The 21961-nt window shown below is 43.5% G+C and overlaps 1 protein-coding gene across 2 annotated transcripts in view; it reads left to right on the forward strand.

Moving 5' to 3' along the window:
- The window catches only part of MYO7B (myosin VIIB), a 54287-nt gene that overhangs the window by 11383 nt on the left and 20943 nt on the right, over nucleotides 1–21961 (forward strand). For both annotated transcript variants that reach the window (XM_026855573.1, XM_026855574.1), the window contains 21 exons: nucleotides 340–482; nucleotides 572–685; nucleotides 2348–2501; nucleotides 3432–3508; nucleotides 3811–3930; nucleotides 4140–4282; nucleotides 5571–5781; nucleotides 7724–7859; nucleotides 8087–8247; nucleotides 9253–9303; nucleotides 11093–11230; nucleotides 12193–12345; nucleotides 12601–12699; nucleotides 13239–13333; nucleotides 14898–14982; nucleotides 16021–16239; nucleotides 17583–17759; nucleotides 18486–18695; nucleotides 19273–19440; nucleotides 19686–19766; nucleotides 20265–20392. In XM_026855573.1, the coding sequence (XP_026711374.1) occupies nucleotides 340–482; nucleotides 572–685; nucleotides 2348–2501; nucleotides 3432–3508; nucleotides 3811–3930; nucleotides 4140–4282; nucleotides 5571–5781; nucleotides 7724–7859; nucleotides 8087–8247; nucleotides 9253–9303; nucleotides 11093–11230; nucleotides 12193–12345; nucleotides 12601–12699; nucleotides 13239–13333; nucleotides 14898–14982; nucleotides 16021–16239; nucleotides 17583–17759; nucleotides 18486–18695; nucleotides 19273–19440; nucleotides 19686–19766; nucleotides 20265–20392 (2863 nt within the window). The remainder of the gene's footprint in view (nucleotides 1–339; nucleotides 483–571; nucleotides 686–2347; nucleotides 2502–3431; nucleotides 3509–3810; nucleotides 3931–4139; nucleotides 4283–5570; nucleotides 5782–7723; nucleotides 7860–8086; nucleotides 8248–9252; nucleotides 9304–11092; nucleotides 11231–12192; nucleotides 12346–12600; nucleotides 12700–13238; nucleotides 13334–14897; nucleotides 14983–16020; nucleotides 16240–17582; nucleotides 17760–18485; nucleotides 18696–19272; nucleotides 19441–19685; nucleotides 19767–20264; nucleotides 20393–21961) is intronic.

A 21961-nucleotide genomic window follows, 5' to 3' on the forward strand; every position in this document is an offset into this window, starting at 1 on the left:
CCTCAGACACCCATCTTTCTCTGTAGAGGCATTAAATGTGTTCCCAGTAAATCCTTCTAGAGGTCTTCAGAACTGTGCAGCTCTCTTGGCTGGCCAGATATAGGGCACATTTGGATCATTTGAATATGTCTTTCAGGACTCAATTACCTGAATACACAGTATGCCTGCCTCTGTCTTTAGGAGGCAGTCTGAGACCAGACATTCTTCAGTGCTTGCCAGCATTGGCATTTGGAACACAACATGTAAAACACCAGCAGCAAAAAAGAAAGGTGTAAAAAATAAACTTGATGTTCATTAACTGCAATGACTCAGATACTGTCTCTGTCTCTTGCCCATCAGCTTTTGGAAATGCCAAGACAATTCGAAATGACAATTCAAGCCGCTTTGGGAAATACATTGATATTCACTTCAACCAAAATGGTGTGATAGAAGGAGCCCGGATAGAACAGTTTCTTCTGGAGAAGTCCCGGGTTTGCCGGCAGGTGAGGGCACTGCCAGATGTACGTTCTGCCTGCTCCTGTTACAAACTTATGCTGACAAGGCTGTCCATTGGCCTCTTTCTTTCTTCTAGGCTCCAGAGGAGAGGAACTATCATATCTTCTACTGCATGCTAATGGGGATGAATACAGAGCAGAAAAAGATGCTGAATCTGGGCACTGCTTCAGAGTACACTTATCTCACTATGGTAATAGTCTCTGCTTTCTTCTCCATTATCCCTCTGCTGTTTGCTTCTCTCAGCAAGCAATTGCAGTCAGTAAGAGCTGCAGATGGGTAGTTACCAAATAGGAACACTCCTTTCCTTAGAGTACCAGAAGCAGTAACACCGAAAGTGCTGTGAGACTCAGTTTCAGAGACTTACTGTAATGTCTGCCAGTAGCAGGCAGCTTGTAGCAGTTCAAAGCTTTCTATCAAAGTCAGACTTAAGAAACATGAAGGGCATCTTAAAGCAAGTGGGAAATATTCCCCACTTTCACAGGCACTCAGGTTTCATATGAATGCAAGGGATCTCATGCCAGGGAGAATACTAATCAGGTATGTATACCTTAGGGGAAAAGGAATAAGCAGAAACAGTGCCAAGAATCCTAGTCCCATATCTGATAAATCTTATATACATAATGCAGGAAGCTGGCATTCAATCTAACCTCCAATAGCTGATGTTAATGTCCCTGTCTGGGTTTTATGTTGCCATAGTGGCAGGAGTAGGATGTTCATAGTGAGATTTTTGAAAACAGCTAATTGGTTGGTTTAGGGCATGAAAGCCATTGTGAAAATCCTGTTCTTTAGCCTGTGCAGATACCTCATATTAAATATATTAGCTGGTTTGATTTGGACTGTTCTACAGCCTAGGAAAAAATGAGGCTAAGTTCTGCCTCTGCTGAAGTTAATGGGAGAAGGACATCTAGTTTCAGTGAAAATATCAAGCCTATAAAGCTGTTTCTGGAGTCTCAAAAGCAAAATCATTAAAGTTGCTGGGGATTTTTTCAAATGTAATGTTTTCAAAATAGCAGTGATCTTGCAGAAAGCTGATGAATGCAATTCACACATTGGCCATTCCATAAAAAGGTCTGAAGTTCCCTGTGACAGCAGGAGGGCAGTATAATACAGGGACAGGAGGATTAGACTGCAGGAGAACATATCCATGGTTTTGTTAAGGTTGGCACGAGCTGGCATGTTTACATGCTGTAAACTGTCTAGGAATACTTCACTTTTGTAATCATTACACTATATTGTCAGTAATAGCAGGGATAAAAAAGGCATTTTCCCATCTCCATTAGGGCTGAAAATAGTTTCTATTAGGAGCAGCATCCTAGGACCCACTGTGCAGGATTTATTGAAGGTTCTTCTGATGCTGCTTTGATTGCTTCCATCTGCCTTCCACTAGAACTAATATTCTTATTTCGAGATTTGCCTTCTAGTACTGATCCAATCCTCCTCGCTTTGATTTGGGATTAGGGCTCTTAATTGTCCTTTGACAAGGCAGAGAGAGGAAATCAAAGAAAGAGGCATGGCCTTGTATGTGTAGGTAACCTTGTCAAAGTTTCCTGTCCTTCTATACTCCACAGCAGCCTTCCCCTCAGCTTTTCCTTTTGGCTTCCACAGTATTCAGTGAGCCCTGGAGAAATGCATTATTTAGCCCTCTGCTACTGGGTTCTGCTTGAGAGTAGAGATGAGGGAAGAAACAGCCATTGGAAGAGTATATAGAATGTAGGTTTTTACCTTATGTCTTGTGGCAAGAGGCTCACAGGGCATCCACATTGTGTACAAGGGTTTGTCAGTCTGCAGGTCCTTTCTCCCTCGCATCGGTACTGGGAGGATTTTCCTAACCTGTGGTTGAGGTGTTTTGCAGGGCAACTGCATGTCCTGTGATGGCCGGAATGATGCGAAGGATTATGCCCACATCCGCTCAGCTATGAAGATCCTCATGTTCTCAGATTCTGAGAACTGGGACATCAGCAAGCTGCTGGCTGCCATCCTGCACCTAGGGAATGTAGAGTTTGAAGGTAAACTCAGCATTGTCTGTGCTTCATCATTTAGACTGGATGGTAAAGGCCTCAAGGTGCTGTCTGCTTCCATCTGTACAGATTAGGTTGTGTTGCTCTGCCCTGTATAAAGAGGTGAACAGGGTTGGAAGGGCAGGCAGATGAGCACCGTGAAACTCTGATTTATGACTCCACTGCCTAGTGTTTTGAAAAACACCATCTTATTATTTTTTGTCATGCTGTCAGCTTTCCGTGGTTATAAATGGGCCCTTATCACACAAACTGAAACTGATAATATATTGCCATGTTACATTTGCTTACTGTTGTGCTATGCAAGCCAGAGACGCAGGAGCAGCTCAGTGGTGTTTGCTGTGGGGATGCTAGCAGTCATTCTCCTGGCTAGGTCTGGTGAACACTCACCTGCATAAGTGCACTTCTGGTACCGCACAGGCACAGTGTGGGACACCCACCAGAGGGATGCCAGAAGCTCTCACATTTTAGAAAAGGACTCCTCCTCATTTTGTGATACAGAGGGTCAGCTGGATACAGTGATGCCAGCTGGATTCTTTGGAGTAATGCTGGTTTCTAAAATGAGGGACTTCTCTTGTTCCCTTTCATTGTCTAAATTTCCCTACATGAAAAAAGTATTTTCAGAAACACATTTTCTGAAGTCAGATACCACTTCCCCAGATCCCCAATAGCTACTATTTTAAATTAATAACCTTGTCAGTTTTGCTACTATTTTTAGCCCAATGTTCTGGTGTTGTGAGGGCCCTTTACATCTCAGGATCCCTGGGTGAAATCAGGACCCTTCTTAGTAAAATCATCAAATGTATGAGTTTCAAATAGGAGCTTGCTGCCTCGCCACATTCCTAGAGCTACAGGGTTACAGAAATACAGCTACAATAGCAGAAATGATTCACCCTGAGATTGACTGTTTCCTCATTGTAGCGGCTGTGTATGACAACTTGGACTGCTCTGATGTGATGGACTCACCACACTTTTCAGTCGCAAGCAAATTGCTTGAGGTAATGGACTCTTATCTTCTCCTGCTAGTTCTCTCCTTCACCCTCTCTCCCTGAGCACACTGACAAGGCATGTCTCTGTGGAGTGTTTATGTATGGATGCATGTATAACAGGAACATCCCCTTCTTCCCCCTGACACTCAGTGACACTGTTGCAGATGTGTCTCTGAGCTAGGAGATCTTTAGCAGGCTGCCAGTGAATGCTGCTGAACAGGCAGTTTGTCATGGCTGTGTCTTCCTGAGAGACTTTGCTGGATGTCCTTTATCCACCTGGAATGACCAGGTTGCCATGACTCTTCTGCCAGGTGGACTCCAGTGAACTTCAGAACAGCCTCACAAACCTCTCCATCATTGTTCGAGGAGAAAGTGTGTCCAGGCCTCTCAACATAGTTCAAGCTGCAGATGGGAGGGATGCCTTTGTGAAGGTACTGGTGCTTACAATTTCTCCGTTTAAAGACTGGTGTTGTTTTCAGAGCTGTCTTACTAGTTGAGGAGCCTTATGTGGCAAACATTTACCCAGAGGGCTCCGGTCTCTCGTAGTCTTCAGGCATAGTTTGACAGCACAACAGCAGGTGGTAAACTATGTCCAAAGACTGTAATGATGGGCTCTAATTCCTCTTTTATTTTTTCTCAGGGTATATATGGACGGATTTTCCTGTGGATAGTGAACAAGATCAACTCAGCCATTTTCAACCCAACTTCTCAAAAGCCTAAAAACAGATATCAGTCCATTGGGCTGTTGGACATTTTTGGGTTTGAAAACTTCAGCAACAACAGGTAGGATATTCATTTCCACTGGGAAGCTGAAACACAGCTGATGTCAAAGGAAAGAATGAAAAAACAGACATGTGCTCTTTCATTATCATCCTTATTCTCAGAAAAGCAGTGAAATTTCCAACACTGAATTTTCCCAAAGATGATCATGCACAAATTCCATTATTCTTCAGACTTGGTCATATTTCTGCCTCCTCCCCAACCTTCATTTTGGTGCAACCATTTTACATGTCTATTTCAAAACCTCAGGAATTTTCTCAGAGGAGATGGCTATGAAGCTGCTATGAGCAGGCAGCCACTATGTGAGGACGTAGTATGTCCCCATGTCTCTGTATCAAAATTTCTTGTTCCGTAGCATTTTTACAGTGTCTCCTGGGACACATTTTGTATATAGTACAAAGGAGGCCATGTTGTGCTTCCCATTTTTGCTCATGCTTCCATCTTGCTCAGGGTTTTCCTGTCCCTTTTTTTTGGCCTTTTTCATTTCTCTACTCTTAAGGACAGGTCAGCAAAATACCTGGTCAGTATAGCATTGTCCCACTGCTACCTCTCCTACTGGTGGTTTTAGTCCCAAAGCACCATTTCTGTTTGCCCTTCTCTACAGGGGCAGCAATTCTCTCAGTTGTATTGTACCATATCATCAGTACTCCACAAACCATCAGCACATATTCTGCAGTCTTTTCCAATCCATTTCAACTGATGCATCTTGCTTGCTTTCAACAAGATAATATTCCTCACTGACTTTTGGAACACGGCCTAGGATCTGTTCAGCCCATCTTCTATCTTTAGTGTTCTTGCCTATTTTTTTTATGCTATTCCCAAAGGCTGCAACCCACATGGGGCCTCACTATGGTGACCATTCCACAGGCACATGCACTGTGCCACAGCAATTATCAGGTAATGAAGTTCAGGTGCAGCATTAAGAAGTGATTAACAAAAGAAGTGGTAGAGCCAGTGCAAGTAAAAACACATCACACACTCATACAGTCAAGATATTTTCACAGTTATATGTTCCCCTTAATCTCTAGAGTTTCTTGAAACATTTACAAGATCTTTCCTTGCTTACTCAGCAACACTCAGTCATCAGTTGGCTCATTTCTGTTTATCATAGCAGAAGATACATGCCTTATATTGCTAAGATTGGCAACATGCAGTGTGGTGATCATTAACACTGTGGAATATAGCAATAGTATATCTGGATATGTATTTAATACAGAGAATAAACAAATACCATAGAGCAGTGCAGCACTGGCCAAGGATGACTATGGGTTCCCACCTTGTCCCCCCCCAGCTTTGAGCAGCTCTGCATTAACATTGCCAATGAGCACCTTCAGCAGTTCTTCGTGCACCATGTCTTCAAGCTGGAGCAAGAGGAATACCTTGCGGAGCACATTGCCTGGAATAACATTGACTTCACTGATAACCGCCAGGCTCTGGAAGTCATCGCACTCAAGCCTATGAATATCATCTCCCTCATTGATGAAGAAAGCAAGTTCCCAAAGGTAAATTTCTGCTTTCACTTGTAATGCCTGGCTTTGCACACAGCTCACAGGTAACATTGGTAACACCAGTTGGTAAAAAGTGGCTTTCTGATACATTATGAGAGTCAATGTCTTCTCCCCATAGATGTTTCTTTTAAAGTAGCTCACTATACAAATGCTTCACTGAGGAGACGGAGGTATGGACTCTGTGTACAGTGTGAACAGACAGAGACCTTTATTGTCATTAACACTGAAAATTTATACAATCTTCAAAGCTATGTCAATAAGCACGAGTTAGGCTGCGTTATAATAATTGGTTACAATGTACTGTGCATTTGCTGTCCACGTGCTCTAGTCTATACACTGATTGGCTAAGCTAAAAGATTAATTCTACCATCGGCATCCTGGTTATCAGTCCTTTAGTTCTTTAGTTCTGCAACTCTGCATTTTCTTGTTTACCAGCTGCCAACTTTCTTCAGTTGTTCTTTATTCTTCAATAAAGGACGTCATCGAGCTGAGATATCCATTTTCTGCCAAAAAGCAAAAAGCTCTCCACACTTCACTCCCTGCTGGAATGTGCTCTTTCTGGTACCTGGCTGTGGACACTCCTACAGTTGTTCCAGACAGAGAAGGAAGGAGTCTGGATCATTTTATGAGGGCTTCTTAGGAAATCTTTGAATTCACATATTGTTTGATTATTGTTCTGCTGTTGGTCTGGACTGCAGCTTGCTCTTTCTTCTCCGGGATGACAGGTCTAGTTGAGCAATGTCACCATTGTAGGGAAACTACAGGCCTGTCAGTCTGACCTCGGGAAGGTTATGGTGCAGACCATCTTAAGTGCCATCACACAGCATGTACAGGACAACCAGGTGACCAGGCCCTGTCAGCACAGGTTTATGAAAGGCACGTCCTGCTTGACTAGCCTGATGGTCTTCTATGAGAAGGTGACCCGCTTAGTGAATGAGCAAAAGGCTGTGGATGTTATCTACCTAGACTTTAGTAAAGCCATTGACACCATTTCCCATAGCATTCTCCTGGAAAAACTGGCAGCTCATGGTTTGGATGGGTAAAAAACTGGCTGGATGGCTGGGCCCAAAGAGCTGTGGAGAATGGAGTTAAATCCAGCTGATGGCTGGTCACAAGTGGTGTTCCCCAGGGCTCAGTACTGGGGCCAGTTCTGCTCAGTATCTTTATCAACGTTCTAGATGAGGGGATCAAGTGCTTGTTACTTGGGAGAAGGGACCAACACCCCCCTCACTACAACTTCAAGTTACTACTTATTCTGCAAAGGCCAGGCATCTCAAACAGGACATCAGAGATTAAAGTAGCGTCTGATTTCAGACATCCCTGCAGAGCATTTTCATAGTCTCCAAGGCATGTTGAGACTAAGCAGGATGGCTGGTACAGGAATCAAATGGCAATGTGGGCTTGTTAAGAAAAGCAAGCCCCTGCCTCAGCTCATTTGTAGACCTCAGGTAACAGTTTGAGAGTATCATGTGCAGGCAAACAGTTTTCCCGTTTCAACCCTAAGAAGAGGGTGGTCCTGCTGTCAGGACAAGAAAGCATCTCTTCTATGAATCCCAGAGCACATGACTTTTCAGATAGCACAGCACTCACTATGCCTAGCATGGGTCAGGGAGCAGAGCTAGCTTTTGAGCTCCAAAGATTTAGGAAATTTTCAGCACACCTGGTGATGTTAGTAATGTTATGGGCACTTGTGTACAGCCCTAAAATACCAGGTCTTATGCTCTGGTGGTGTGTTCTGTCCTGATGCTTCAGAGAAGGGTCTGTGTAAAAGGGAAGACATTTCTGGAACTACCTTCCTCCAGGCTTACTACATAAATAAGGGGTAAAATTTGAGATTTTGTTATGTCTGATCACCACTTCTATTTGTTCGCTGAGTGTAGGCCAGTGTTGGGGGAAATCTGCTTAACTGTCCTTTTTTGTCTGTATTTGTTTCTAGGGCACAGAGGCCACTATGCTTGTGAAAATCAATTCCCTCCATGGCAAAAGTAAAGTCTACATCCCACCTAAGAGTGACCACGACACCAAGTTTGGAATCAATCATTTTGCTGGGATTGTCTTTTATGAATCAAAAGGTGAGCCTATCTCTGCTGGATATGGAGGGTGAAGAGAAGGGCAAGACCTGCCCTGGATGTGTGTCACTCCAGGGTAGGGTTGATCTCAAGTCAGATCAGGCGGTCAGGAGGATTACTCTAAACTAATCTTCAAGTTACTGTAAATGAAGTGGATTTTAGCTAGACAGAGTGGTGCTAGAGCCAGCAGGCTGCAGAGGTGATAAGCTGATTTTGTTTCCATCCTATAGATTTCCTGGAGAAAAATCGGGATACTCTGAGTGCTAATGTAATGCAAGTGGTTCATTCCTCCAAAAACAAATTCCTGAGAGAGATTTTCCAGGTGGAAACAACCCCACCTAGTCTGGGACGTGGGACCATCCGGCATCTTGGATCTGACCATGCCTACAAGGTGTGCTTACTGGCACTGGGTTGCAGAAACAACTCATTCCTCCTTTCCATAAGGCTTTGGCTGTTCTTGAACTTTTTCTTTTGCACTGTCTCTGCAAATCCCTATTGCTTTTATTCAGCTCATTTCTATAAAGGAGTATGCAGGAAAAGTCAGGGTCTGGTGTTCATGTTGTAAACAAGTGTAATGTCAGCCCTGTCTCCCGGGCCTGCATCCCTGGATATGGTGTAGCCATGCCCAAGGCTGTCACAGAGGTGTGAGTCACACTACCTCCCCACATGTTGTCATCAACTGGATGGGTTTGCTCTCTGACTGGACATCCATGCTGCATCCACATTGCCAGGATGGGTGTAAATTAGGAAGAGGAAATTGTAGTTCCAAAGGTTCATTGGAAGGCACCAACCAGAGACCCCTCTGCAAAGTACCTGTCCAGAAGCCAGCAGCTAAACTGCTGCCATACTGCGCGTGTAGCCAGCCCATAACACCAAGGGGTCTGACTTGGCAACTGGCAGGTGAGTCCTGACCTTTTTGATCTTGCAGAGGGCTGACAGGCCAGCATAATGGTGCAAAACGCTGTGCTGTCACAGAAAGATACTCTTTCCTCCTCCCAGAGACACCTGTAGACAGTCTCACTACCCTGCATATTGATGCAACTTTACCTCTCCCTCCTGGCCCAGAGGCTTTGTGACAGTTCATGATGGCTAACTCACAGTCACCTGTGCCTAGGGGTGTAGGAAGCCCTGTGCTGTGCCTAGTGAAAATGAGGTTGTAAAGCACAGTGGACTGAAAACAGTGTGGGCCAGAGTTCAGGTTCTCTGTCCTGCTGCAACTTTCACATACCTTGATTTCTGAGCATTTAACTATGCAGTGTCATCAATGTGGGAAGGTACTTTTGCTTTTAATGTTTATATCTTCGCGTTTTCCTGTCAGGGTACAGAACAAACAGTCAACTTGCTATCTTACCTATTCTCCTGGCATTGTTTTCTGATCCTGTCCTTTCTTTCTCAGTCTTTATCCCAATGTGGCTTTCTGCTGTCCAGAACATCTGGCCATGGACAGGTAAACATCCTGGGGGAGAAAGAAATGGTACAAGTAGCAACATAGAACTGGCTTAGCATCTTTTAAATCCTATTAATACTTTCAGATTAAATATCAGATCTACCTACATTGCCCTAATGCTCTAATGTTTTTTGTCTCTATAAATAAGGTTGTGTTATTGAAAAAAAAACCCTTTCCTTACATTTATAAAGTACAGCAGCATATCAAGAAAGGAGATACTAAATGTGGGCTACTGCCCATTTCAAAATGCACAGAAGTTAGCTAGTTTAGTCAGTATTTACCCCTATTAATTTCAAATCAGTTGGGCTACTGTTGAGAAGTCTACAGAAAGAATAGTAAATGAAGTGCCAGAAAAAAACTTTGCTGTCCTGAGGTCTCAGAGTTGCTCTCCTGACACACGAGGGGAGAAAAGTCACCACCATCTTAACAACAAATTCAGCTTTAGCAATGTTATATGTGTGAGATCATGAGGACATAGGCTTCAGACTTGTGTGGCCATCCCACTGATTTACTAGCACAGCAGAATGGCCTCTAAGATCTGGGAGGACAAATTTCTTTTAACTCTGATACAGCTTAAACCACGACACATGTATATGCTGTTATCATATCGACTTCAGACAGTCGCTTGCTAGCCCGAAGATGCATCAGAGCTGCTAAGAGACATTCCCAGGAACTGTTTTCCAAAGGCATGAGTGTTTGGTCGCTGGAGGGCAGCATTACCCTGTAGCTGAAGCAGAAGATGGCAACTTGAATGTTAAAAAGGGCAGTTTAAACGTAAGAACCATCAGAATGAACTACTGTAAAGACCGTGGAAGTGAGGGCAGACACTGGACTTTAAATTATTTATTTGGAAAAAAACAAAACAAAAAAAAACCAAACCAAACCAAAACAACCCCACAACCCACAAACAAAAAAAACCTAGCTGTATTGTGCTACCATGATTAATTCCATGCCTGTATGTAAAAGGCCAGTGGAATCCTTTTGTTAATTGAAATCTGCACTGTTGTCACTGTAATTTAAAGTACCCCTAAAGCATACTAGGAGGTAGAAGCTTAGGGCTATTGTGATGATCTGTGTGAAAAAGACAGAGGTGGAACCATGCTTTCAGACAAGCTGGGGAAGTGAGGAGCTAACAGCAGTAGCCAAGTGCCATCCCTCCAGGGTTACACTATTGCAACCGGGAGCAAAATTCAACCCTGGAGCAGTGAGACATAAAGCACTTTTTCTGCAGCTGTAAATGGAGTAGCTCTTACCTTACCCTCCAGTAAAAGTTTGCCTTTTCACTGCTTACTGTAATATTAATGAGCAAAGCAATCAGACATCCTAATCACTAGGGTACTGTTCTGGATCTTTAGCATTCCTAGCTACGAGATGACAGCAAAATGTCTGGCGTGGAGGTTATTATTGCTGTGGGAGTGGCTGTTTCTCACCAAGCGTTCAGGAACACACCCATGAATAGCTTGGCACCCAGGCCCTGCACCAAGTGCAGCCTCGGATGGAAAAGACAGGCCTATGTGAGCTTGTGTGGATGAAATTTCTCCCACCACAGCCACCCCCACTGCTACAATGTAGTGCCCAAGTAGGTGAAGGAACCCAGTAGGGTTTCTTTGCAAGAATAAACACAAATTAATAAAATGCAGATGGTCGATTTAGCGCCCATGTAGATAAATACTTTTTTTCCTGGAAGTTCTGTGATACTGCTACATCCTACAAAAATACAAAGTTTATTATTTGCCCCCCCCCCCGATAGTCAATGATGTAGCAGTCAGCATGTGCTTACTCTTCCCAGGGCGCAGATACCACCAAACGGCTCTCTACTCTGGGAGGACAGTTCAAGCAATCCCTGGAAAAACTAATGAAAATCCTTGAGCAGTGCCAGCCATACTTCATCCGCTGCATCAAGCCAAATGACTACAAGAAACCACTGGTAATGTTTTAACAATATGAGGTCTTGTCTTCAGTAAACTTTTTAATGAGAAAAAGCTGTCAGTTGCTGTGTAGCATTTTACATCTGTACTTCAGCCAAGAGCTGGAGTACAGGCTATTACTGCAATAAAGAGTGGTAGATATAACATTGTTAATTTACAAAAACATCTATAAAAAGCATCATAGGGTAATAGATGGAAAAAATCCACATAGCTGTATTCCTGAGAGGAGTTTTAAAAGCCTTTCCTGTAAAGATAAAAATAAAACTGGAGAGTTTTTAGCCCCTCAAGAAAGGGAGGACAAACAAAAACCATTAAGATCCAACAATGATGATCATACTATGAAATAGCCTGAGAAAGAACAGGAGAGCTCTTGGTGTTTGAGAGAGGGGTGATGTGGCTTAATTTGACACTACAGAAGAGGAGTGGGTTTGTCATTAAGATGTTTGTCTGGAACTCGGGAGATCATGACTCAGTTCTACACTAAAACCTTGTGTTAGTCAAGTGAGTTAATTTGTAAAGTACTGCATGTGGCTTAGGGAGCCTATTTTTAATCTGCATTACAAGAAACTCTCAGAACGCATGCTGTGCTTTGCATGGCTATGCCCAAAGGGCCTTAGTCGCTACTGCAGTTATTCACACCTGCAAAAAGATATGAACAGTTTATTGTGCCTCTGAAATTGCAGTTCTAGAATTGAAAATGGTTGCTAAAGCCAGACTGAAGTTAATGGACTGTTTCCACTGCTGATAAACACAAATTGAAACACCCTTTTGGGGGGAGAGGCATAAACCTGTAATGAATTAATTTATTGCACTAAACAAATAAGAAGCACAATTTTAAAAAGCATAGTAGGCCATTTTGCAGGCACTGTGAAGTTGGAGGTTAATAGATATGTTTTGAAGAATGCTGCATGTGTAGCTTCTTTCAGTGCTAAGTCTCCTCCTTGTCTGCTTTCTCTTTCAGTTGTTTGACCGGGAGTTGTGTATCAAACAGCTGCGATATTCAGGGATGATGGAAACCATTCAAATCAGGAAATCTGGCTACCCGATTCGCTACAGCTTTGAGGAATTCTTTGAGAGATACAGAGTTCTCTTGCCATGGTCTGTTCGAGAACAGGTGTGTAAGCAAAAACTTGCTTTAAGGCTAATCTAACTTTTCCTTATGAGGCTTTAGTCATGCAGTCATGTTCCTCTTTTTCTTGACCATTTGAGCTGAACCACTTTCATTCACTCTACTGTCAGCCCAGAGGTCTGTAAGACCTCATCTGTTTCTGTTCTTCGCCCTTTGAAATGCAGGGCAATAGATCCTTACATAGTACAGATGCTGTGTTTCACAACCAAGCCCTAACATGATGATGCTTTTGCACATCAGCTGAAGAATGATGCTCGACAGAGCTGTATCCACATCTCCGAAGCAGTGCTGGGCAAGGATGAAAGCTGGCAAGCTGGAAAGACCAAGATTTTCCTTAAAGTAAGTAAACAGGAGTTTATTGTCTTTTCTCCCAAACAACTGGGTGCTTCACAGTATTGCTTGTGCAAGAGTGGTGACCCAGGAGGACTGGGTTCTCTTATAAACTCTCTCTTGAATCTGAGGCTGGATTTGTTCCTGAAGGCTGAATAATTTAACGGACACAGATTGGTGTAGGAGAGGCTGATCCTGTGCTCCAGTGTGGCAGCTGAAACAGTACAGTGCAATGTATTGGTCTCTGCTCAAGCCTTGAGCATAAAAAAGAACTGGGTACCAGCACACTGTCGAGGGGACCTCCTTGACAGTAGCATCTCCCCAGGTAAAAAAGGTCTTACTGCAGGCAGATTCTCTGCTTGTTTATGGCTAGAGCCATGGTGGGGTCAGGCGGTGTGCACTCTTCTTATCACAGTTCCATAAATGTGTTTTAATCACAGCTTGCACTACATCATGCTGCTTTGGGGCCTCTTTCAGACCATGTGTCCAGTTTTCAGAAGTTGTGGGGGTGTCTGCTCAGCTGGCACACCCACACTTTCTTTTAACAGGATCATCATGATACAGTATTGGAACTGCAACGCCAAAATATACTCACAGGCAAGGTTCTTCTTATCCAGAAGGTGATGAGAGGATTGAAAGACAGGTCAGTGACCTTACAGAAGGGAATTTGCTTTGGTTTGAAGCAGTAATCTTTGTGATGCAGTTTAACACACTCTGTGAAGCATTTTGGAGAATGAACTGTATCAGTCCATACCTTCCAATAGCCCTAAATTCAGTACTCATCGTGTAACAGTGTACGATGCATCTAAGCAGATTTTGTGCAAAGATTTGTTCTGGCTCAGTTTCTTTATTCTCATGATGCTTTTCAACATGCAGGGCTCTGGCACATGCAGCTTGTATGAAGTGGAAGGGGTCGAAGGAGGATTTTCACTTAATGTTTCTAGTAAACAGTAGGCATCCGGAAAACAGGAAATCCCCACGGACCCTGTCCTTCTCAGAGCTACAAGAACTCTTATTTAGGATGCTTCTTTGATACAAGACACAGAAAAGAATCAGATAGAAACTAATTAGTCCTTCTCTTTGCCAAAGTTCTTGCATTTTGTCTGGTTTAGTTTGAAATATATTCGGAAGTGAAATTTAGCCATTGTCAAGTAAATGTTTGTCCTCATTAAATGCTTTACATCATGATTTGTACTTAGCAGTCTTGTATCCCCCAACCAGAACCATGCTATAGGCCTGAATCCTGGTTTGGTTTAGAAATATTCCTGACAGTAGAAAAACAAGAAAAACCATGACACAAACACCTCAAAACTTTTCCTGTTTTTTCAAACTCTGCTTGCTATCTAACAGAGTATCACCTCTCCCTAAAAGACTCACCTTGCTTTTATTTTTAAACCATCAGAGCTATGTACCACTTCTGACAGCCACAGTGTGACAGATTTTACCATGGGAAGCTCATCTTGCTCAGATGATCTCCTAGTCCTGGCAGTTAGGACACTGGGGAGCAAGTGGTCATCAGAGGGGGAATTAACTTATCCAGGTTTGATGCAAGGGCTTTTTCAGTTCTTACAGAGCTCTCCTACCACAGCAGTGAATTTGGTCTGCAGTTGCTATGAGTATTTTTGAAGCATTAAGGGCAAAGTCAACTTGGATGTATCATGGTGGATTAGTAATACTTTCTCATCCTTTCTACTAGCAGATGGCTAGCGAAGCAAATAGAAAAACACTCTGTGAGCTCAACTGATTCATGGTGCTTCTTCACTTCCAGAACGAGCTGAGCCTGGGTGAAATCTAAGGCTTTTATGTACAGAACAGGTCAGGCAAAATGGCCTACTCTGGCCTCTTCATCAGCATGAAAAGCTGACAAAATGTTTGAGTGAGGATAATTTTGAAGCATGTGGTACAAAAGTATCTGACCAGGCTAATATTCCTGCTACAATACAATGCTTTTCTTGGACTATTCAGAAGCAGGAAGAACAGCCCTTGCTGAGATTCAGACCTGCCCTGGCAAGATGTCTACTAATAATTGAGCTAAGTAGTTTAACAAGAGCTTTCCTGACTCTAGTGTTCCTAGACAGCAGACAAAACCGAGATCAGAGTGTAGACATCCCATAAAAGGAAAAATATGCCACCTTCTTCTTTACTATTATCATAAGAAGCAGCAGAAATAACCTATTGTTTGTCACCTCACTTGTCTGTCTGCTTAGGAAGCATTTTCTGAAACAGAGGAAGTCTGCTGTAGCCATACAGTCAGCCTGGAGAGGCTACTGCTGCCAGAAGGATTTCAGAATGGTAAGATGCAGGTGTATATATAGATATTTTTTAAAATATATATATATATACACACACATATATATTTTTTTGTGTGTTTATGTACTATGCCCTGCCAGACTGAGTGGGGAATTAAGAATGAAAATATTCACAACTGAAGGGAGGAGAGGCAAGATGTCAGGCTGTAAAGAAGGGTGCAAAGTCCAAGAAGGGCTCTGTGACCTCTCAGGGCTTGCTGAGCCTGTGACATTTTTGCTTCTGATGAAATACTAACCCACTGGCAGGCCTGGCTCCAGTGACCTGAAATATGAGTGATCTCACAGTTCTGGTCAGGAGTCCAAGGCCAGCATTTGTGTGTCACCACCATGCTGTGAGCAAAGTGTCTTCCACAACTGTTACAGGAAAACTGGGAATCTGTTAAAAATTACCCAAAACTCCATTGTATCAGTCTCACATTATTAAACATATTGTCTGATCTTCTATAGATGGTGGGTTTTCTGGGTGAGGAAAGCTACACCATATTGGGGGCACTCACATATTGTGTATTCGTGCAGCAGGGATTACTATTAATATATCCCATACATCCCAGTCGCGAGGGGCAGGAGAAAAAAATGCCAGTTTCAGTCAGAAATGTTTTCTATTCTGCATCAGTGATGTAATTCCTGTCTGAAGACCCAGGCTGTTGTCCTGCACTCTGCCCCATCCTGCTCTGTTGCTTCTCTTGGGATTCTCCCACCCATCTGTCCAAGGATGTGCCTTTTTTTTTTTTTTTTCCTCATTCACTTGGCTTTATTTCTGCTCTCTTCCTTCTTCATAATTCCAGGCTATCATTGTCACTTCCTGGAGTCACTCCCTAGAACAGGTCCCCAAAAGAACTCTGTATAATCTAGCTAAAAGCCTTTTACTGGCAGAAATTAAAACATAAAGGGCAGTATCACACTAGCCCCTTCCAGTGTCTTTATCCAGTTACTGAATTTGTTATCTTCTACTCATTGCAACTTGCTCCCTGTCTCAGTGTTTTTGAACCATAATCACTTGTTTTTTCTCCACCTCCTATAGGTTATGCTGGGTTTTGGGCGCCTGCAGGCGCTGTGCCGGAGCCGGCAGCTTGCTAAACAGTATGAAGCAACACGGGCTTATATCATCAGGCTTCAAGCCATGTGCCGTGGTTATCTAATGCGTCAAAAGATAGCAGAGCAGAAGAAAGCTGTATGTGTTATACAGGCATATGCAAGGGGCATGTTGACACGCCGAATCTTCCAGAGGATGACAAGGGAGGTATGTTCACAGATACCTTGTGAATATGTTGTTTCTATGAAGTTCTGATAGAGATTTAGTGACCAGCAAGTGTTGCCGTAGCATAGCACTGGATGTGAATATTTATTTTGGGATGTTTTATTTTGAGCTCTTGTCAAATATGAAAGCACAGTTTTAAGCAGTCTGATCTTGTTTACATTTGCTTTCTGTGTTCATTATCATGGATCAAAATTTCACTGACAGAGCTGAAACGTTTTTGACAGAAGGAAGGAGAAAAGATAAGATGTGCATGCGTATCAGTCACTCCTGTGAAGGAAAGATAAATTTCTACAGCAAGGCCTGATAATGTCACTTAGGGATCCGTCCAAAAGGGAATCCTAGTGCAGTGTGTCTTGGTATGCGCTACCAGAGAAATCCTGTACTTACTACCTTGGCACATGGGAGGCCTTTCAATGATTTCCTTTCTGTATCAATGCTGTACAAATGAGACAAACCCAGTTTGTAGATTTCTGCCTGTGGTCTGTTCCTTAAAATGCCAAATCTAGAACTGAGTCTGTGTGGGGATAAAGTCCTGGTGTGGACAGCTTGTTAATGGCAGAAGGGAACTGGCTCAGCAGTTGTGGAAACAGTCACAGATTGGTCCTGTTGTGCACAGAACAAGTATAAGCCGGAAGCCACGAATATCTGCTTAGAAGAAGAGAAACATCTCATCCAAGTCCTTGGACCAGTGAAAGGAAGGGAAGAAGCTATTGTGATTCCTCTGCCAACATATATACCTAGAAAAGGTAAATATGTTGGCAGAGGAACATTGAATGCTGTGTTCCTTGGCTGATAAGAGAGCTTGCCCAGCTCACACCTGTGGACTTGCTCAAAGATCTGAGCACCGCTATATTTTAATAAAAAGCAGACATAGTTGTAAACCTATTTGCTATAGCAATAGGCTGAGGCAAACATCCGAGGCATATTTCTGTTTGCAGTATGAGCTGGCACTTTCGCCAAACATGCACAATGCTATTACAGCTCTCTGACACAAAACATTTAAAAATTTTAAATAATGTGGGTTTTTCTGTTGCTAGGAATTCCTGTTTTTCCTATCTTGTCGATAAAGTTCTTGAAAAGTTGCACATAATTTCCAATAGGCCAATAGTCTATAAGGACAGCTGTAAGAGCAAGGCCCTGCTGCTAATGTGCTAGGTCTTTGTGACTGCTTAGCAGAATCAACATTTGACTTCATATGCCAACACTGCACTAGCAGAGCTGGACCTTGTTGTCATAACACCTTTGTAATAGTATTTCATCCTTGCACCCATTCATTCTAGCAGAATGATGTTCCAGTCATGCCTAACCAGCTTCTATGTTTAAAGGAACACCTGACTACTCTGGAGAGAGAGGAGGCAGAAGCAAGACAAAGGAGGAATGTTCTTGCCAATAAACCAACAAATCATGATGTTCTGAGTGACCAAGAAATGGTGGACAAAATTTTTGGGTTTTTACCTTCTATGATTGGAGGCCAAGAAGGACAGGCTCCTCTGGGCTTTGAGGTACAGAGCTTCAGACTGGTAATGGGTCACGTTCATTTCTTGTGTAAGTCCATTGACTGTTGGAACTCCATCAGTGGTCAGTTCTGTTTCGTGAACTCTGTACAGTGAAATAATCACCCAAATTAGTCATCCAGACAGTCTCCTCAGGATCTGCTTTCAGAGATCAGTTCCCAAAAGTTTTTGGTCACATGCAGTTTGGGGACTATGTGTCTTCAAAAGCTACTGCACATTTGTTTCTCTGGCCCAGCAGACACTCACCAAACAGTGCCATTCTCTACATTTTGGCATGAACCACATGTTCTGCTGACAGTGCGCTCAGTGATTTTCCAGCTGAAGCAAGCTGGAAGTTCATGACTCAAGTTACCCCATGTTCTTAAAAGCAAAATTTGAGATATATTGGTCCTGACAGCTGTGGAGAATGGAATTGGGTAGGGAGAGGTAGGCAGAGTAGAGTGGTCTGGGTTAGTGCAGGATGTGAGCAATGAGATAACGCCTGGATTTTCCATCAGCAGTGTCCTTGCTGAAGCCCAAACTGGAAGGTCAATGGAATAGATGCATCTCACAGGGACAAGCTCTGAGTCATAATGATCTGTTGGTAGCAGCTGAAAATGGCTTTGAGGTTAGCAAAAAAAAAAAAAAAAAAAAAAAAAGAACGAAAAAGAACATCCAATAAGAATATCAGAGTACAGGTAAAGAAAATGTGCTTCTTCTTCATGTTCTGCACAGGACTTGGAAACAAAGTCTAACAAGCTGAATGAGGTGGACCTGGACATGGTTCCCATGAGCGTGGAGCTAGAAGAGGAAGCAGATGGCTTGGAAGAGTACACCTTCCCAAAGTTTGCAGCTACTTATTTCCAGGGGTCTTCTACACATACACATATCCGGAGACAGCTGCGGCACCCGCTACTCTACCATGAGGACAAGGACAATGTCCTGGTATCATAGCTCACCCATCTCTCTGCTCTTGTTAGTGCTGCTGGTCAGTAAGTTAGGACAGAAGGGGGAGGCCAAGGACTCCAATTTTCCCATTGAACCGTAGGGGGATTGAGGAAGGGTGTTCTTGATGCTAAACAGCCTTGCAGGATGGAGGATTCCACACTGCAAAAACTTCACTTTCTAGTTCTGGGTGTGAGGGCTCCTGGAGGAGTTCACTCCACTGCTTATCTGTCCAAGAGGATGACTGCAGACCGCAGCCCAGCACAGGTTCCTCCACCTCACCCCAGCCACAGCGCACCTGCAAGGTGCCAGTAAAAGGGAATGGTGAGAGCTCATCAATCACAGAGCAAACCTCACATTCCCACTAGAGATGCATCCCCCTCTTTTAGCAAGAGAGTGTTGTGAATGTTGCTTTCTTGTTGTTTGACATGAAAATAAACTGGTGTAAATGGCAGGAGGAGATGGGAATTTTAACAATTTGGGTAAAGGAAGAAAATGCTCTCATCTAAACAGGCAGCAATGGCATGAGGCCATTGGTTCTCTTGGCAGTGTCTGACTGTGATTTCTGTCACTACAGGCTTCTCTAGTTGTGTGGGTTATCATCCTGAGGTTCATGGGGGACCTGCCAGAGCCAGCAATGTTTGCCAAGAATGCCACCACCAACAGTGGCTCCATGATGACACATATATATGACACACTTGGCAGGAAAAACCAGGTCCAGTTCAGGAATGACAGCCCAAATATGGTAAGAAGAGCAGGCTATGTTTGTATTTTCATTTGCTTACCTTGGTTTCTGTGCTGTTCTATCAGGAGTGAACCCTTTCCTGCCACTGTAATTGAAATGCCAGAAGTGCAAAAGGGCCCCTGTCAGTCCTAGAAGGACACTGCGGCTCCTTCTGGCAGGAGGAGTCAAAGGCATCTTTCTGTCCTTAATGAATCATTCTTGCTGTGCATTAAACTGATTTTCTAAAATGGTAATGTGTGTTGTAGAGAGAAAGCGGAAAGTATAACAAGATTTCAAAGGGGATCTCTTCCCTGAAGCTGAAACGGTCATCCAAGTTGACAGGGAAGGTAAGAGGTGGAAATAAATTGCTTCCCTTAAGTCTTCTTGCCTGGGACCTTGTCTTCACCTTTTGACAGATATTATGTGACAAAAACCTCCCAGCTATGTATGAAACTACCTCATGTGCACTGCTGTCATTCATCCTCTGGCAGACGAACTCCATCCCTTCCCGATGGAGAGTGACCTCTGAACACAGGGAACAATTTATTATTGAGAATTGTTGGTATTACAGAACAGTTTGCCCAAAGCCCTGATCAGACTGAGAACCATGACGTGCTTAGGGCTGTACAGGACAGTACAAGAGAGTTCTCCTAGCCAGTAACAGTGGTGTAACACTGCATTTTATAAATTGAGAGGGAAATATGGCCTATTCCTAACTGCCTCTGCACTGAGAAGAAAGAGTTTTAGCCAGAAAGATAGACAAGCAATGTCTCATTTCTGGGAGAGCTGCCTGGTAAGAGGGGAGGTTTCTAGAGCAGTCTGGGGTTCTGCTTGGTTTCTTTCAGGTAACAGACCAGCTGAGAAGTGGAGAAGAGGCTTTCCAAGAGGACAGCTCGATCTCCGAAAGACCTATGTCCAACCTAGAAAAAGTGCACTTCATTATTGGCAATGCAATTCTGCGTCCTGATATCAGGTAGGAAATTTGTACCTCCTTCCTAGGACCAGGCACTCATTACATCAAGGAAACCCAGCATCCCCTTTCCACAGTCCCAGGGCATTTTCCAAATGCTGGAAATGTCTCACATTTCATCTCTGGGGATTCGTGACTGAAAGCCCAAGCCAGTCACATAAAACTGAGATTGTAGGCCACACAACCCTTCTGAGAATGGTTCACCTTTATCAGAGGGGACAGAGAAGAACTCCCTTACTGCCTTTTCTGGTATCTTCATGTTGTAGTTTAGGTCAGCTGCCTCCATGTATGGCTTTCTGAATACCCCACAGATATGCAATAGGGGCAGAACTCAGGGCTGTAACCCAATAACACCTGAAAGTGGAACACAGCCCTAGTATGAGGGAGAAGAAACAGAAGTGCAAGAAATATGTAGTTAATGTACATTAGGTGTATGAGAGGTGTTCATAACCTCAGTTTCCCAATAGCCTGTTGTCGAGCCCACAAGCAATGTCCCCAGATCAGAGGCAGTTGAAGGTGGCTTGCTGTGTGTATCAGCCACTAGGGGAAGAAATCCTGCTCACAAGCGGTGTGAGGCTGGCCCTTAGGTCAAGCATGGTGTGAGGATAAGACAGAAGATGGTTGGTTCTGACCTGACCCTGTGAATTCTCTTCTCCATTTTAGCTTATGCAACACACTTCTGTAACAAAGACCATAGGCACAGGCTCTGCCTTGACCTCTGTCAGTGGCTGGCTGCATTCCTCTCTGCATAGTTGCTTTGTTTCAGTCAAGATGCTCCCCGAAGCAGATCCTCAGCTGGCAAAAATTGCCTTCAGTTTTTTCTATCATAACAACCACAGGCTAAGTATCTGCTCCTTCAGCCTGTGTTTCATCATATGTTTTATCTGAGAACAAAAACCTTATCCACCTTGTGCCCTCCCACATCAGATTTGCCAACTGTATGTTCCAAGAGTCCAGAAAATCTAATATAATTTTTTAAGGAGTGGTTTTGTTTGTATGCAGATCTTTGCATCTGTTTCCCATATGTTCTTGCTGCGAGCAACTTGCATTTTCAGAAGCTTGCTCTGAAGCACCCTTTCCTCCATTCCTGTCCAAGGACTCACTCCAAGTTTACTCAAAATATTAAATTAAGCAGGGTGTCCCCCTATCCTTATCCCCAAATCCACATATGAGCAGACAAGAGCCATGCAATACAAGCTACATACTGTAGAGGGCTTAGAACAAGTTTTACATGTGGAGGGACAGCAATGCCACTTCCCAGCTGAATGACCTGGCAGTTGCTATCCCTGCACAGTCCCTCCGCTTGCCACAGGAGGTTTTCCAGCATGGGAATTGCACTTGAACTACTCAAGTAACAAGGGGTGGCAAAAGGCACTAAGTATACCTTGAGCCTTTCCTTGCCAAAGCCAATGACACAGTTATTTCCTGTGGTATATTACAGGTGGTATCCTAGCTAAGGTGGTTAAACCTAGCTCAGATCTATTTCATCATGCTGCAGACATGCCCAGCTTGCAGTGGAAATGTAGCCAAAGACAGTTCAGACAGTGAATCATTATCTGTTGCTTTCACATG

The sequence above is a fragment of the Athene cunicularia genome (genome assembly GCF_003259725.1).
Source record: "Athene cunicularia isolate RWA chromosome 9 unlocalized genomic scaffold, athCun1 chr9_part2, whole genome shotgun sequence".
Taxonomy (NCBI): domain Eukaryota; kingdom Metazoa; phylum Chordata; class Aves; order Strigiformes; family Strigidae; genus Athene; species Athene cunicularia.